General features: G+C 46.0%; 1 protein-coding gene across 1 annotated transcript in view; it reads left to right on the top strand.

Moving 5' to 3' along the window:
* Positions 1 to 13,271: 13,271 nt before the first annotated feature.
* CCBE1 (collagen and calcium binding EGF domains 1) overlaps positions 13,272 to 18,404 on the top strand; it is a 100,077-nt gene continuing 94,944 nt past the window's right edge. The window contains exons 1-2 of the mRNA XM_052775633.1: positions 13,272 to 13,422; positions 13,551 to 13,631. Of these exons, the coding sequence (XP_052631593.1) occupies positions 13,322 to 13,422; positions 13,551 to 13,631 (182 nt within the window). The 5' untranslated portion in view covers positions 13,272 to 13,321. The remainder of the gene's footprint in view (positions 13,423 to 13,550; positions 13,632 to 18,404) is intronic.

Consider the following 18,404-nt stretch of genomic DNA (forward strand, 5'->3'; position numbering starts at 1 on the left):
CAGAGGAGCCCTTCTGAGCTGCCCCTTGGCTGCTCTTCAGTACTGGCCCGAGGCCTGGAAGAGGATCTGGAGGGATCCCTCACCAAAACAGGCAGAAGACACCAGGGAAGTGAGGCCAGAACTGTGCATCACTCAGCCAGTTTCTGTGCTATGCCTGCTCACACCACGTCTGACAGCCTGTTTGCTTGTATGGGCTGCTCGGCTTGGAAACGCCTTATCCCGAGCGTAGTATTTCATACACATTCTTGTAACTCATTGAAACCCCCTTTGCTCTCATGGCAACTAGCCACCTAGACGTACTTAATCCAAAAATAAGTGTTGTAGAATATAAATAGCTCCTGCACACACTAGGAATGTATTCCAAGGAAATATTTGGATGAAATGCCTGAAGGAAGAGTCAGGAAGGAAAGGCAGCTTGGTTCAGCTAAGTGCCAAGGTATGCAGTGCTAATTACCCTTGTTGTTCGGTAGAAATGAGTTACTGTTAGGATTGTTCCTTTGTTTGCTCTTTTTTTCTGACCATTACATTTTAGGCAGGAAAATAGTTGACCTAACTTTGGTAAGTAATAGCTGCAGAGTCGTAATATAAAAATGTCTCATTTTCTGGAGTATTGAAATCACCCTCTCATGTTTGAGAAATCAAACTAAATATTGTTTGACAGATACTTGTACTTGTTTTCTCTGTATGTCCATCTCTTTTTTTTTTTTTTTTTTTTTTTCCCCGGCTGAAGCATGGACCTGGAAAAGCTATTACTTGGTACACGGCAAAAAAGAGAAATACAGTTTGCTGGCTGCAAATGACCATTTGGAATTACAAGGACAAAGTAACTTAATTCTCCAGCATTTTTGTACTTCCAGAGCTCTGCTGGAGATGCTGAACATTGTTAAGCACTTTAATAGAGCTGATTGACTTATTTTGTCTCTTGCAAGTACTTGGATCCCTGTTATCACAGTGTCCTGAAGTCTTAAAGACCTCACTCTGTATTGCCTTAAAGACACCTGGAAGGTGCACATCATTAATCACCAGGCAGTGTCTGTCCCCTGTGGGGTCTGATAGAGGGGGGCATGAAGGGACTGAGGCCCAGATCCTAGAAGATCCTGGCATGTCTAATGCCTGCTGTCTTCCCTGGCAATGTGCAGCTTCTGTGGCTTTGGGTGTCTCCACCTCAGTGGCTCACCCACCGGCTGTGAGGAAGCAGATACCTGAACCCACATCTCTCTGTTCCTGGGGTCGTACAGAGACCAGCACCCCATGCATTCCATGATGCTGGTGAGCCCCTTAGTAGAACTATTTGCTTTTATTTTATAGTGGTCACCCAAGCTGCGAACATCACCACTGGAAAGTTGTAGTGGTCAGTGAGGGCAGCACTGATAACATCAGGGCTGCTCAGCATGGCCTCTGCATCTCAAGAGCTGCAGGGGGAAGAAGGATGTCTGTTTTCAGCTTGCATTTGCAGTTGTGTCCAGTGCAAATGTCTGCAAAGGGAAACACAGAAGGTATCTAAGCCATACACCGGCGTAGGTGCAAGCCCTTCACAGAGGTTGCTAAGCTGCTGCAGGCTCTTGCTGTGTCCCTTTTGCACACTGGGCAGTGGACGTCAGACAGGAGACCATGAGTTTTCAGTTACCTGTGTTCTGAGCTAGCACGGACATTCCATTGCTATCACATCATTGTGATATTGCTGTCACAACTTTGAATCACAATGTAGATATGTGGATGGAGAATGGGAACAGAACTGTGGGGTTTGTTTCCAGAAATGCCCTTCTCCTTCATTTAATCTAATGGTTGCTGTAAAGTTGTGCAATTGATACAGGTGACAGGAGGAGAAGCCAGCTGGCAAAAGGCAGTGTTGGTGCTTGGGTGAGCGTATAAGGAGTTCGAGTGATGAGTTTCAAAAGATCTCCTTGCAAGATGCAAGGCACGCAAGAGATCAAGCCCTGACTGCTTGTGATATTAAAGGACCTGCAGAGGGGTAAATGTGAAAAAGAATGTGTCCCAGATTCATTGGTGTAAAGCACCCACAATTTCTTGCTGAGGCCAATCAGCCTTCTATTGATAGACAAGGATTAGGACACTTAGCCTGAAGTCAAACCAGATCTAAATTGCTTGTTTTGGAGAGAAAGGTCCTTCTCAAGGCAAAATTCTCTATTTATCCTAACAATTAACACTTCAGTAAATGGACATCTGAATGTGGATTTTCCCCTTTTCTGGCAGGAAAATTATCTTTCCCAACATGCTCCGTTTGCTTTCTGCCTGTGTGTGACAAACTTTGAAGTCTTCCCCATCCATCACTGATCATAGAATCATAGAATCATTTCGGTTGGAAAAGACCTTCAAGATCATCGAGTCCAACCATTAACCATGCCCCCTAAACCATGCCCTGGAGTACCCTGTCCACTCGCTTTTGGAATACCTCCAGGGATGGTGAATCAACCACTTCCCTGGGCAGCCCATTTCAATGTTTGACAACCCTCTCAGTAAAAAAATTTTTCCTAATATCTAACCTAAATCTCCCTTGCCTCAACTTGAGGCCATTTCCTCTCATCCTATCTCCAGACACCTGACAGAAGAGACCAGCACCCACCTCACTACAACCTCCTTTCAGGTAGTTGTAGAGAGCGATAAGGTCTCCCCTCAGCCTCCTCTTTTCTAGACTAAACAGCCCCAGCTCCCTCAGCCGCTCCTCACAAGACTTGTGCTCCAGGCCCCTCACCAGCTTGGTTGCCCTTCTCTGGACACGCTCCAGCACCTCCATGTCTCTCCTGTAGTGAGGGGCCCAAAACTGAACACAGGACTCGAGGTGCGGCCTCACCAGTGCCGAGTACAGGGGAACAACCACCTCCCTGCTCCTGCTGGCCACACTGTTCCTGATACAGGCCAGGATGCCGTTGGCCTTCTTGGCCACCTGGGCACACTGCTGGCTCGTATTCAGCCGGCTGTCGACCAGCACCCCCGGTCTTTCTCTGCCGGGCAGCTTTCCAGCCACTCTTCCCCAAGCCTGTAGCATTACATGGGGTTGTTGTGACCCAAGTGCGGGACCCGGCACTTGGCCTTGTTAAACTTCACACAATTGGCCTCAGCCCATTGATCCAGCCTGTCCAGATCCCTCTGTAGAGCCTCCCTACCCTCAAGCAGATCGACCCTGCCTCCCAACTTGGTGTTGTCTGCAAACTTGCTGAGGGTGCACTCGATCCCCTCATCCAAATCATCAATAAAGATATTAAACAGAACAGGGCCCAACACCGAGCCCTGGGGAACACCACTCGTGACCCGCCGCCAACTGGATTTCACCCCATTCACCACAACCCTCTGGGCTCGGCCATCCAGCCAGTTTTTCACCCAGTGAATAGTGCACTTGTCCAGGCCACGAGACGCCAGCTTCTCAAGGAGTATGCCACGAGAGACAGTGTCAAAGGCCTTGCTGAAGTCTAGGAAAATAACATCGACAGCCTTTCCCTCATCCACTAGGCGGGTCACCTTGACATAGAAGGAGATCAGGTTGGTCAAGCAGGACCTGCCTTTCGTAAACCCATGCTGACTGGGCCTGATCCCCCTCTTATCCTGGAGCTGCCGTGTGAGTGCTCTCAAGGCAAACCGTTCCATAATCTTCCCCGGTACTGAGGTCAGACTGACAGGCCTGTAGTTCCCCGGATCCTCCCTCCGACCCTTCTTATAAATGGGAGTCACATTGGCAAGCCTCCAGTCCTCTGGGACCTCCCCTGTTGACCAGGAACGCTGATAGATGATAGAGAGTGGCTTGGCAAGGACCTCTGCCAGTTCCCTCAGTACTCTTGGATTGATCCCATCAGGTCGCATAGATTTGTGAGTGTCCAGATGGCGTAGCAGGTCCCTAACTAATTCCTCCTGGATTAAGGGGGATATGTTCTGCTCTTCATCCTTACCTTCCAGCTCAGGGGGTGGAGTACCCTGAGGATGACTGGACTCACTATTAAAGACTGAGGCAAAGAAGGCATTAAGTACCTCGGCCTTTTCCTCATCACTGGTTGCTACGTTCCCTTCTGTATCCATTAAAGGATAGATATTCTCCTTGGGATTCTTTTTACTGTTAACATATTTGTAAAAACATTTTTTGTTGTCCCTTACGATAGTGGCCAGATTTAGTTCTAGCTGAGCTTTCGCCTTTCTAATTTTCTCTCTGTATGATCTAACAAGATCCCTGTACTCCTCCCAAGTTGCCTGCCCTTTCCTCCAGAGATGATAAACTCTCCTTTTTTTCTTAAGTCCTAGCAAAAGCTCCCCATTCAGCCAGGCCGGTCGTTTTCCTCGGCGGTTTGACTTGCGGCACATGGGAATAGCCTGGTCCTGAGCAATTAAGATTTCCTTTTTAAAGAATGTCCATCCCTCCTGGACCCCTTTGCCCTTCAGGACCGTCTCCCAAGGGACTCTCTCAACCAGTGCCTTGAAGAGGCCAAAGTTTGCCCTCTGGAAGTCCATAGTGGTGGTTTTGCTGACCACCTTCCTTGCCTCACCAAGAATTGAAAATTCTATCATTTCATGGTCACTAAGGCCAAGGCGGCCTCCAACCATCACACCTCCCACCAGTCCTTCCCTGTTTGTAAACAACAGATCTAGCAAGGCTCCTCCCCTGGTTGGCTCACCCACCAGCTGTGTCAAGAAGTTATCTTCCACACACTCCAGGAACCTCCTAGATCGTTTACTCACTGCTGTGTTGTATTTCCAGCAGATGTCTGGAAAGTTAAAGTCCTCTACAAGGACAAGGGCACATGATTCTGAGACTACTGCCAGCCGCTTGTAGAACGATTCATCTGTCTCTTCAACCTGGTCAGGCGGTCTATGACAGACTCCCAGCACAATATCTGTCTTATTGGCTTTCCCTCTCATCCTCACCCATAAGCACTCCACCTTGTCATCAGAATCGTGTAGCTCTGAACAGTCAAAACATTCCCTAACATAAAGAGCCACCCCACCACCTCTTCTACCTTGCCTACCCCTTCTGAATAGCTTGTAGCCATCCATTGCAGCACTCCAGTCATGGGAGTCATCCCACCATGTTTCCGTGATGGCGACTAAGTCATATCTATCCTGCTGCACAATGGCTTCCAGCTCCTCCTGTTTATTGCCCATGCTGCGTGCGTTGGCATAGATGCATTTGAGCTGGGTCATTGAATCCACCCCTAACATCGGCACGCTGCCTCCAGGCTCATCTCTGGTGCACCTAGTTTTATCCCTTACCCCCTTCGAACCTAGTTTAAAGTCCTTTCTATGAGCCCTGCCATCTCATGAGCAAGGATTCTCATGAGAATCACTGAAAGTCCGCACCTTACAAGCTCAAAAGAACAGATTTTTATTTATTTATTTATTTTCTATCATTTATTTTCTTCCCTACAAGCATCCCATGCCACCGCCTTAAACTTCTTTGTCTTTGGCCATCCACTGTAGAGATGAGGCCAGAAGCAGTACTGTTGCACTAAAAGATTTAAGTAATTTCATAGACTTTTCACACAGCCATCAGCAGAATTACACAGCATTCACTGCTGATCATGGAGGGTGTGCCTGGAGATTCATTTTCCTGCAGTGAATATGCCAGAGCCTATTTCCGAGTAATTTATCGTTGATTTGTCAGAGTGGTCGGTCCTCATAGAAAACAGTCTTTTATCTCTGACACAACCAGCATGGCTTTAATGGGAAGGGACTCTTTAACTGAGACAGTTTAAAAACACTTGCCTTTTGACCCCTTTCTTTGAGATGTGATTGAATGTGTGGAGTGTTTTTGCAAGGAGTGCAGAATAAATAAGCAGTGAGTGAGCTGTCACAAGCTGTGGAGTGAAGGTCGTATTCTTCTTTTTTTCACTTGTGTTTTGCCAGATTAACTTCAATGAAATGGGTGACTGGTCTGAATTGAGCCCATTTCTGTGATGAGTTACATGTGCTGCACCAAAGGGCAGAGTCAAACTCCAGTAAAAGCTGCCTCATTTAGAAGGAAATCGGAGGGGCAAAAAAGGTATCGGTACTAATAAGGTGACAAAAAAAGCGTGCAGGAGTTGAAAAGCATGAAACATACTCTTATTTCCATGGCAGGGAAGGGAAAACTGCACTGTCAGTGCAAAGCTGTTGCTTCCGCTGTCATGCCAGGTTCATTTTCAGTTTAAATAACCTGCCTCAGTCTGTGAGGAGAGCCGTTTTATGTTTTGGAAAACTCCATTTGCCCACTTATAAATTACACACAAGTAAGGCATTCCTTTCTCAGTAGATTTAGAGGTAAGGGTCAGGGTCGGGGGGGGGGCACTGTGCATGCGTGCATGTGTGGCCTGCCTTTTCCAAGGAGTGCAGGTGCAGTTAGCACCCCAGGAGAGCCAAATTTCAAAGTCTGTGGCATACCCCTACATCTCTCAAGCCTCCCTGCACCTGGCTTTGCCCATAACTATATGAATAAGGACTCTGCACTCTCCAAGAGGGCTCAAAAACTTTGGGATTTCCATCCAGTCATGTCCGTGTTAATGCATCTGCCACTGGAGAGTGCCCACGGCTTCGCAGGAGCTCAAGCCAAAGAAAATACAGCTCGGGGGAGATGCCACAGCAGGGGCACAGGTACAGAGTCTCCAGGCTGCATTTGCTTTGGCACACACTCCAAGAATTGCAGTGAGCACAGCAGTGTGAGGGCTGCTTTGCTTCCCTGCGTGTCACTGACCTTCCTCAGCTTCCCGGCACAGCTTTCAATATGGGCAGTACTTTTAAAGCAATGCTAAGACGAGCTATGGAAAAGCAGGTTTTTCACAGGTGTAACCAAAGCTACCTCAGCTGCCTTGGGCTGTGTGAAGCTGTAGCTGCAAACCGGCTGCACAGCAAGTGAGACAATTTTGCCTGCGCTGCAGGTGGGATCGCAGGCTGCAGGAAACTCCCATGTGCAGGGACCAGACTGTGGCAGATAGTTGAGCTTACTGTGACTTGCTGTGGGTGGGTCCATAATGGAGAAAATTTGGTTTAGCAGCTCTGGAAGAACAGAATGAAATTAGCACTGCAGTGTAGAGCACTCTGAAGAAATCCACATCAAGAACAAGTAGGAAACTAGTTACGTATTCTATAGTGCAAAATATCTATTTCTATACACAACAGGTATATTTTGCACTTTTAAAGATGTATATTTTATATTTTGATACTGTCATCAGGGTCAAATTTTGCTCCTCAAATAAATACCTTAGACTTTACATAAGCAAACCTGACCAAAGGTGGGAAAGAAGAGATTAGGTCATGTTGTAGACAGCGTGCTGAGGTTCAGAGATTACGACCTACATGCTTAGAGATATTTAGACTGTAAAAGTTCTGGGCCTACGTCATTTACCCAAGGTCATACAAGCAGACTGAGGCAGAGGAAGTAATTGAAAACCTTTTCTCCTGTTTCGTTTACTTGTATGCATGGGAATTACATGTGTGTGTGAGCATGTTGAAAAGCACATTTTTGGATGGTTTCTTCATCTGTTTTCTTCTGATGTCTTCCACATATGTGGCTTGATGCCTTACTCACTGGAACATCTTTCCTAGCATTTGCAAACCATTGACTAAAACTGATACATCTTTGTTCTTCTGTGAGCAGTATTCCATATTCCAAAATAAAGGCTTGTTGATTAACCATATCTAATTAAAAACAAACAAACAAACAAAACACCCTTTAGTTGTAAATTTTCAGTTAACACAGATGTTTCACTAAGGTCTCCTCTTGCTCAAGCCTTTATGTTTAGTCTCTGTACTTGTCAGCATGCAGTTTTCAAAAACAACTCCCCCACCTTGCTGGGGATCTATCATGATCCAAAATGGCGGGGGGGTGGTGGGTGGTGGGTAGACTCTGGCCATTTATGAGCTGTTTTGTGGCATGCACATGCAACAGTCTTGAGTTTTGCGCTTCCTTTGCCAGCAACTTGCATGTTACAACAGGGCTCCCACAGCTTTTTTAATCAAAGGACCACCTAATTTGTTTAGGAAAAAAAGGAATACTTCCTAGGACCATCCTCCTCTGTGCTGCCACCATGATGTGAGCTTGCAAACAGAAGAACAAGTGCCCAAATTTTAGTTGCTTATGTATCATCAGACCTAGTTTCCCACCTGTTCTGTTTCTTGTACACACACGTGGGAACTGTGCAGGTATTTGTGTGTGTCTGTGGTTAAAAAGTGATTTCTTGGTCAGTGACCTTCCAAAGTCTTCCACGCTACCCAGGGCTTCTAGAGCACACCACTGCTATGGGATGATAATCACAGGAGCAATTGCTACTTTAGGTGGAAAACCTCGTAAACCTCAGAAGCACAGGGACTTCGTTCTAACTGTTACAAAGACTGGGTAGAAGGGATCTGTTTATCTTGCTGTTTGTGCACTTAGAGCAATGGCCCAAGCCTTGTCAAAGGAGCCTGGAAAGACAAGCAGCACATACGCACCTCACAGGCCGATGCTGTTTGATAGCTGGGATACCATGGAAGATTTTGCATTCTTCAGCTCTAATCTCTTATAACAAAATGGAATTCAAACCTAACCCTCGAGAAAATAAGTCAGCTCTGGTTAGTGTCATGCTATGTCCCATGTATCCATCAGGATTTGTTTTTGGTGGATTAGAGCTATCATTTACCTATTTTCTGCTTGGTCAGCAGTGCTATTGTTTTAGCTGATATTTTAAAAAGGTGTTTATTTTTGCTGCTAATCTAAGATGAGCCCTGTAATTATCTGTGAAGTGGAGGAAGCAGTCTGGGGCAATTCCTTTCTGTAGCCATGATGCTTTCTGGAGGCAATGCCTGATGGTCACCATTGCATGTTTTCCAAGGTGCCTTTTTCCATGGCTATTTTAAAAACAGTTGCATCACATTTTAACTACCTCGGTCCTTCATTAACACATGCTGCTAAAAATGCCTCTGACAGAAAGCAGAGACTTTTGTCTCCTAGATGGATTAAGTGCCATGACAGTGTTTGTGATTAGAAGTATCTTCTCTCTGCCTCAGTGTTTTTATTTAATGAATGTTCTGTGGTGTATTTCACATGTTGGGCTCCAGAGGTAAGATGACACTTTGTACCTACTAGGCAAAATAAATAAAATATTTTAACTTTCTCAGTTTCTCATCTGTTCAAGATATGATACAGGATGTCTGGTACAAAGAGATAAGAAGCGTAAGTGCCTTCCCCCAGCTTTTTAGCCTTTCTCCTTGTCCTCTGTTCTTTGCCACCCAAACATAACTGGGTGCTGCTGTGACCATACCACTGTCTTCTCAGCATCCCTTCCTACCTTTTTCCTGCTCTGACAGATGCTATGCTGGCTGCTCTACCATGCTCCTTCAGGATGTAATACCTGTTTAGACCTGGGCAGACATCAGCCCCTGCTGCAAGGTTCCCTGACACTTCTTCAGCTCCTTTCTCTTCCCTGGTTTTCCTTTGCTTCTTCCTCTTTCTTTTTTTCTTTCCTTTCTCTCTCTTCCATACTGTCCCAGACCTGCTCCCTGTGGACTCGTGGATCATCTCTGACAGCTTTGGCTTTCACTCTTTGCCTTTGCTCTGCCTATTTGTTTCTTGCTTCACACAGCCTTTTACAGACCAGGCAACTCTGTTAATCACAGAGAAGTTAAGAAGAAATTCCACCTCGAGGGAGCTAGATATAATTATTCAGGACATACATGTTTTTCTCTGTACTCTCTGGTTCAGGCGTTTTTCTGAGATGGGACACTGCTCTAGATGCCTCCTGCAGTTGAAATTGCGCAGGAAATCCCCACATTGCCCAAGCCTGGGTGAATGTTTAGCTGAGCTTGGGTTGTGCAATATTCCTTGGAAGTACAAGTCTGGATCTAGACATGTTCAGCCTGGGCATTCACCTGGAAGGGAACCTAGCTCACAAATGACCAACACAAGACCTTTCAAATCCGTAAAGCATCCTAGGCCCAAGATGTTCCTTAAAACCTCTGTTTTCTGTTTGTTTACACCTTCAGTCCTGCTCTGATCTCCCTGAACATGTCAATGCCGACAGCTGGAGATCTGGCGGAGCTGCCACCAAGGCACTTGATGCAAACACAATGCTGTAGTGGGATTAAGACTATTTACAATAACTGGTTACTTGCTTTTTAATTGAAGCAGTTAGAAAATACAGTAATGAAAATGTCAGTTGTAAACGGATTAAGAAAAATCACAGCGCATACCTCTGAGGACTCCAGTGAAACATCTAAAAACACCAAACAAAAAAAAAACCCTGACACCCCCCCCGCCCCCCAACATGATGGTCATTGTACTTTTAAAGGGGTGGATAGGAAGTAGGGAAAAATTATCTTCTATGTTCAGGATCACCATTAAACTTTCAAACCTCTCTGTGCATTTGTACTGAGCCTAATAAAACAGCTCTGATGGAGGTCTGTGAGTAATGGAATAATATAATAACTGCTCAAGATCTTGTGAGCTCTTCATGGACACAGATTACCTCAGTGTATTTCTAAAGAGTCATGGGTGCCCTGTACACCCTTCTCCTGTTCTGCAGTGTACAGAGGTTGTGCCTTTCCACTATGGAAGTGCACTTCTGAAAGAGCCTCCTTTGGAGGCAGTGATCAAAGCTTGCTTTTGAGATATTCCAGTTACCAGCAAAATCCAGGAAAGAAACTTGAATTTGCATTATTAATTTAACATCATCATTATGAATGAACTGCAGGAAACAATGCTTCTTCCTACATAAACAGTATAAATAAAACTTCTGATAAGCACTTTACTACATTGAATTCCTTATTCTTTTCTTTGAGAGCGTTCCAAAATTCAGTGTGCAGCTTAATCAACTTCATAAGTGCTTGAGTTGAGGAAGTCAAAACTAACATGACCCCGCACAAGGAAAAGCATCCCTCGCACGAGAAATCATTCTGCTTATTTACTATATATGCAAACAGTCCCAGATTGTTCCTTCCCTGAGGCAACAGGAACATTTCAGTGTTCCTTAACCACTGCCACCCTTCAACACTTTCCAGGAAGCAAGGCTTGTTCTCAGGATGGCCCTGGCTGCATGGTCATTAAAGCTGAGATGAAGCTGATGAAGCAAAATGACGAAACTCTCAACTTCAATGTATTCAGCTGTAATAGGGTTACCAGCTGCAACGTATGGTGCTGTTTAACCTCTCTTTTCTATCAACTATTGATCACACATAAATTCTTTTTTATATGTAAGTTTGGGCCCTGCTTTGGCAAAGAGTTGAGTACAGGATTAGCTTCACCTGCAGGTTACCTTGTTTAAATTAACAAAACTGTATGCATGAATTAAATAAATACATATATAAGCTGATATAATATTTTTAATTAAAAAGATAGTACAGTGTGTTCATACAGTGCTATGTGGGTGGCAGGCATCAAAGAAAAGGCAGAGAGCCGAGTTAAGCAGTTCAGGTAGTGAATCAGATCTGCATTGGATGGCAAAAGTTCTGGAAAAAAAGAAAAACCTTCTTGGGAGCATACTTATGCAAGGCCTATATAGGGTTCCTTTTAGAATCAGAACCCTTTCGAAGTCATGGCACTTGAGTATGGGCTGAAAATCATCCAAAGGATTTCAGCTCTGTGCTCAGGTATGATTCAATTTCTTAAAAAAACTGAGCTTTTTGGAGAGACTGTGACCACTTCTGGAATGTGGTAAATTAAATCCTTTGTTATCTATAGACATCACAGGGGTTACAGCAGTGCAAACCTCTCTTCATTTCAGAACTTGTCACTAGATACTTTCTACTTGGAGCAGGAGAGTAAAGAACATGGTGTGGAGACAGGTGTCTCCTGAGCGCTTGGGTCCAAGCACCCAGGTCCTGCTTTTGTTCCTGTTATCGCCAAATCAGGAGCGGCTGTCTGAGAGAGACAAGGGCTTAGCCCTGCAAGAAACACCCACAGTCTTGTCTGGCTTCAAGATAATAAGTCCTGTCTTTGCTTACTTGTTATTTGTATAAAGGAAAAGAAGTAATTACAATCGAATAAACATCTAAAACATCCTCTCAACAGCAAAAGCAAAAACAAGTAGGGGAAAAAAAATCTGCCATGCAGAATTGCTTTGCTTAACCGAGCACAGGAATAGAGAGAATATGCAGTGGCACCTAGAGCAGAGAAATACCTTGAAGTTGGCAGTTCACAGAGAGACAGCAGACTGTGGTGACAGCAGATGCTGCGCAAGTCAGGGAAAACTTCTGACAAGTCCCAGAGTTTCCAAAGTAAGAGTCCACCTATCATTAGCCTTCTTCTGGGTACTGGACAACATACTGAAGGGATTAACAGTTTAATCGTAGCTTACTCATATATGGGGATCTCCATTATTTATTTATTTAACTTGCTATTAGGGTCTTCCTGTTACAGACAGGGGAAACTGAGGCACACAATGGTGAAGTGACTTGTTCAAATGTTGCCTGTGGCAGAGCGAAAAATGGAAAGGAAGTTGCTCGAGTCTTCTTACACCCCTTTACTACTTCTGTGCTGGTTTAATAGAGGAGTTACAGTTTGTTACTTGCATGTCCCTGACTTTTCTGGTTGTAATAATACACGAGTACGATCCGTTGCTCGCATTTCCCTGTTCTTTCTGTCTGTAAAATGAGGTTATTTATACTACAGGTGAAAGTGCTAGTAAGGCAGATTTGCACACGCTCATTTCCCTGGAGCCTTTCCTACTTGTAGGAAGTTAGGTGGTGATCCAAGCCAATGCATGGGCCAAACGCTTTGCCAAGGCAGCACCATTTTGCAGGTTTGCTCCCCTGGTCCCAGGCAGTTTAACCGTGAAAACAGGATATGGTACAGCGGGCCAGACCTGATGCACTGCTTTATCAAAGTCTGTTGTCGTTAATGTCCTTTTTATGAATGGCGGGGAAGTGGCAGCCCTACAGAAGGATAAACAGCCGTCGCAGCTGAGATGCTTTGAACTGCTCCGTTCCTTTGGGAAAGAGATTTAAGATAACGCCGAATCTGGAAAGCATCAGTGATGGTGCACCGAGAGCCGCTGGTCACCCCCGCGGTTTCGGACCTTTCCATCCCTTTCTGCCCCGCTCACCCTGGGGCGGGCACCCCCCCCTTTCCCCCTGCTCCCTGCGGCCGGGAGGGGACCGGGGGCTGTTGGGCGGGGGCGGCCGTCGATGCCCCCTCACCCCCACCCCACATCTGCCGCGACCCCGCCACATCTGGCCGCCTTGCCCCGCCCCGCCCCGCCGCGGGGCCGCATCTGCCGGTACATCTGGGCGGGCGCGGCCCCTCCCCGCGGGCACATCTGGCGGCGGCGGGGGGCGGCCCTCCGCCGGGGCGGGAGGAGCGGCGGGTCGGCGCAGCTCCGCCGCCGGCCGGGGCGGGCAGAGCCGGCGCGGCGCGCAGGGGAGAGGCGGCCCGATGGGGCGGCCGGCCGGCAGCCTGGCCCCGCTCCGGCTGCTGCTGCTGCTGGCGCTGGGGCACGCCTGGACCTACCGGGAGGAGCCACAGGACGGCGACAGGTGGGTGTCCCCCGGCCGCGGACCCCCGTGCTCCTGTTTCTGTGCCTTTCCTTCCCGCGCCCCCCATCCACCACCTCCTTTTTCTTTTTTCACCCTCTTTTTTAATAATCCGACTCCCCGCCTTGCAGGGAGGTTTGCTCCGAGAACAAAATCGCCACCACCCGCTACCCCTGCCTGAAACCCACGGGCGAGCTCACCACCTGCTTCAGGTGAGCGTCGCGGCGGGGGAGGAGGGGGGGGTGGGTCGCGGAGGGTGGGTGTGTGGGTACGCGGAGCCGCGGGGCACACGCGTGGCCGCGGCTCGGGGCTCGCTGCCCGCGGGGAAAGTGTTGCGCCTCCGCCCCCCCGCCGCCAACCCCGAGGGCGGGAGGGGGAGTGCGGGGGGCACACGCGTGTTGGTGTCAGGCGCGGGGACGGCAGCTGTGGCATCTGTTTGCCTCCCCCCTGCTCTGTGCTAACCCACCCCGACATTTCTACCGCCCCACGCACTAGGGAAACAGATAACTTGCTCGCATCCCTCTCGCGTTCGGCATCTCCCTTGGCAAGTCCGGCTGTTGCCCCAGCGAAAGGATTTAGTAACTCGTTGCAAATGTCACCTCAAAGGGCATCGCCGGAGAGGGTGCCTGTGGTTTTGATAGCCATGTCCTGGCCATCAGTCATCCATGCAGCGAGAGAGGCTTCCTCTGACCTGGATGTCTAGGAGTGCGTTGGAGCTGTAGCTGCATCGGTTGCAGGATAATCAGTGGGATCAACTGGATTAATGCAACCTGAAAGCCATTTGCATTTAGGTAGATGAATCATACCCTCAGAATGAGTAACTTCTTCAGCGACCAGCTCTGGGGGAGACTTCGTCAGAGGCCTCTCAAATTTAGTAAGACGAATCCAACCCTGAGTTTTCATTTTTCGGCTGTGTAGTTGAGAAACATCGTCTGTTTTTCGGAAGAATTTTAAAGCTGGTTTAATGATGACAAATGTCCAGAACAGTTGACATTAGATGTGCTTTTGGAGAAATATACACAAAGTATGAGCACACACATATCTCTTCACTGATGTCCTCGGATTAGTCCCATCCCCACAGATGAGATGTTTCATGTACGAGAACTGCTTCTTGTGAGAGGTTACTTTGTGGAGGCAACTGTGCTCTGCCTGTGTGTGTATGACTGCGTGTGGCACGGAGCCATTTATATATACCAAAAATACGATAAGGCACATTAATGCTTGTGAAAAGTGTTACAGAGATCATCCATTGCTTCTCAGAGTGTTTTCTGTTTGGCATAAATACCAGAGAGCTGCAGACACATGGTGCAGTGGTGTTGTCCCTTGCTCACACGCTCGGGGCTGGTTCATGCCCCCCGGCAGCAATAGCCACCTGAGAAGCTGTCACACCACTGCCCAGTTCTCAGCAGCGTTAGCATCCTTACAGCCTCTGGGAAGGGCTCTGCAGGGCTTGGAGACCACTCTTCCCTGCTTCCCTTACCTGCTCTCTCCTCTCCCTGTGAAGGTGAGGCAGAGCCCGCTTATAAGCAGCTCTGTAGCAGCACAGAGCACTTTTTGGAGAGAGACAGTGTGTAGGTTTTGCAGGGAAGGAGAGTATTTGGTTGAACCTGCAGTGTTTCTCTGGTGTGGGAGCAGACCACTGGAGTGAGCAAGGTTGTGCTGAGTGGGGAGTTACTGAAGGAAGAAGCCAGAGTAGGAGCCGCATAAAGCAGCGCACACGTGACCGTCCTGCTAGTTACTGCATGTCCCCGAATCTGTCTGAGCAAAGTGGGTCTGCTTTGTGTGTAATGGATGAGGACTTCACAGGCTCCACCGGCTGCTGCGGGCCACCGTACAAAGAAAGCAGGACTCTGTCCAGCTGCCAAGTCCCACTTTCTTTCATCCTTGCTGAGGTATTTCTGACCTTTGGGCTCTGGTTGTGCTGAGCCATCCTTCCCTCGCCGGCTCTCCCCCTGCACAATCCCAAGCAGTATTCACCATCCCAAACCAGCACAGACTGTGAATAAGCATTTCCAAATAGCTGCATTGCACTCTCGATTGTTTTGGTGCATGTTTTCAAATCTTTTCTGGATATATGACTGCTAGAGCTGCCTTGCTTTAAAAAAAGAAAAAATCAATTGCTATGTAATCATGTGTTTTCAAGGTCTAACCTTTAGGGTTGGATGAGGAGGGCTCCATCCCCCACCGTGCGAACTCTCTTTCATGATGTCGTATGCACAAGAGCAGGGCAGCATCTCCGAAGCAGAGGTGTGTGGCTCAGCAGAGCAGCTCTGCACGGAGGACATACCTGTGCTGCAGTGCGCTGCTGGTCCTGCCCCTCGGAGGTGTGCCACGCTCTGACATGGACCAGCAGCATCACCCAGCTGTGATGGTGAACCGTAGGGGAAGAGCAGCATCCCCGTTGCTCCTGGTAGCAAGGTGTGCTTCCAGCAGGCACGTGGGATTAACCTTGGCAGAACATGTTTTAATTTAAGATTCATTAATATTTTGAGGTTGAGGCTGTCAACAAGATGACAGGAAACTTGCAAGTGTTGACTAATCCTGTGGTGCCTCAAGGTGGGTTTTATTTCATAGGACGTTCAGGTATTATTTTCTTCCTTTCTGTCCTATTAAACTGTTCTTATCTCAACCCACGAGTTTTACTTTTTTTCCTTCCAGTTCTCTCCCCCCATCCCACTGGGGGGTGGGGGAAGTGAGCGAACGGCTGCGTGGTGCTTCGTTGCTGGCTGGGGTTAAACCACGACATTTAGGATTCAGTTTTCACATCTGGAGTGACAGTGAACATTTAAAAAATTTCAGCTGGATAGAAACTGAGCTATGTCTTTAAGGAACTTTCCCTCCAGGTGTCTGAGGAACTTGATTTTAGTGTTCTCATATTTATTCTTAAAAAATTTAATTTTTTATCTTCCTAGACAGTTTTTTCACAGTATTTCATAATAAGAATAGTTATGAATAATATAGTAATTTATATACATTGTTAGAGGTAGTTTAAAATGATAGTTGATGTCATTGATGCTATTTACTATTAGCACACACACCTAATTTCTTTACTAGGTCAAAGTACCTTTTGTCTAGAAATTAAACAAACGGACACAAAATTTATCTCATGTCATAACATCTCAGGCATAAGGCAACATGCACCACTACTAATGATCTGCTGTGGAATTAGTTAAATAACAAAAGAAATACATTTGAAGTCAGATGTCAAAATTCCTGAGCAAAATTAGTTTTTCAGAGTGTAAATTCTTGACTGAAAACAATTTCATCCTTTTATTCCTCCTGCTGGAATTTTTCATGAAAATCAGCATGTTTGCAGAGCACTTCAATAAAAATAGCATCTTTTCATCACAAAAAATATTTCTTGAATTTTTTTTTAACAAGATTTACTCATGAATAAAGATGAGCCAAGTAGAGGGCCAAGCCAAAAGTGGGGCCAAGCACTGAGAATATATTGGCATTTTTCCCTGTGGTCATAGCAACCTTGTACATAATTAGATGTATTTTTCCTTTTTGCATGTGTGCAGTCTGGCCCTTGGCTTAGTTTGATCTGTATTTTTTTAGATGTTCTCCGTATTTATTTTCATAAGAGTACAGAGGAACAGATGCAAAAAGCAGTGGGAGCTTGTACAGTATCTTTTCAGTGCAAATCTCATTTAAACTCTTGTATGTAACTGCACAAAGTACCTGGTACTAATGGCCCCATCATGTAGGTAAGGAGAGTAATTTCTGCAGATATTTTGATAATGTCCTAGTCCAGTAAGACTTTGGATTCCTTCTGTATGCAAAATTAATCAAATCTGATGAAATTTGGACAGCATGAGACTATGAGGCCCCAATCATGTTACTGTCTTCTCCAGCTATTTGAATGTGATGTTAACCTGTTTCACTCTCAGATAGACTTTTAAACAATTTGTTAGCATGTTTAATTACATGAATGTTGCTGCAGTTTTTTTCAGTGCTTCCGTGTGTTATCACTTGCACGTGACAATTCAGTTTGTACATCTTAGCAGCAGTCCTTTTCATTACAGTCCTTCATTCATTTTAATTTTAAACAGTGCTACTGTACATTGATTCTGTGTTCCAGAAGGAAAAGCAGCATCTGGAGTAGGCATCCCCTTGCTTTATCCTGATCATGTAGCTGTGTTCCCGTAAGGGCATGGTAGTTCCACTTCCAAGTTCAGGAGGCTCAACATCTAATCTGGTACAATTTATTAATTGGAGTTGCTTCCTTTTTAAAAGCCAGCAAAACTTGATGACCTAATTAACTCTTGTATATTAGGAGAGCTAAATATTATATTCAGTTAGAATTCAAAGAGTGTAGTGAAAATGATTCAGAAAGACAATATACACACTTAACAGAAACACTTGCTAGTGGAAAGCTGTTTGCCCGTCACCAGTTGTAGGAAGATTCAAGCATGAAACAGATGGGAAAATGACACTATTTGTATCCCCTGACTTTGAAAATCTCTTTGTCTACTAGACACTTAAATATTGTAAATTGACTTGAAAGAAATAGTTTTGCTCCTTTCCAGAAGTTTTTTATAAAAATAAAGGGCTAAATTAAGGAAACCAGCATGCATGAATCAGGCAGATGAAAATTTGAACCTGCAATCTGCGTAGCCTGGAGGAACACTTTAGCCATTGCCTTCATGGGCAAGGGGAAGGGGTTTTTTCTTTTATTCAGCTGAAACTATTAGTCATTCCCTCTCAACTTGCAAATAAAATTGACTCAATTTGTTGACAAAACTGATTTTTTTAAACAAATAGACTATTGACCTGGTGAGAGAAATTATCCATCTTTCTCTGAGGTCATGGTGATCATCTCTATTTCCTGCATTTTTTTCTGAAAATGAAGTGTGCAAGTTCCTCAAGAAACATATTAATAATTCTGTGTGTGTAGTTTTGGAGGCTGCTCCTGCTCCTTCCTTCTGTGGGACCAGCAAAGAGTAGGAGGTTTGGAATAAGAGTGCTTGGCAGAATAGTCC

Source organism: Harpia harpyja, chromosome Z (genome assembly GCF_026419915.1).
Source record: "Harpia harpyja isolate bHarHar1 chromosome Z, bHarHar1 primary haplotype, whole genome shotgun sequence".
Classification (NCBI taxonomy): domain Eukaryota; kingdom Metazoa; phylum Chordata; class Aves; order Accipitriformes; family Accipitridae; genus Harpia; species Harpia harpyja.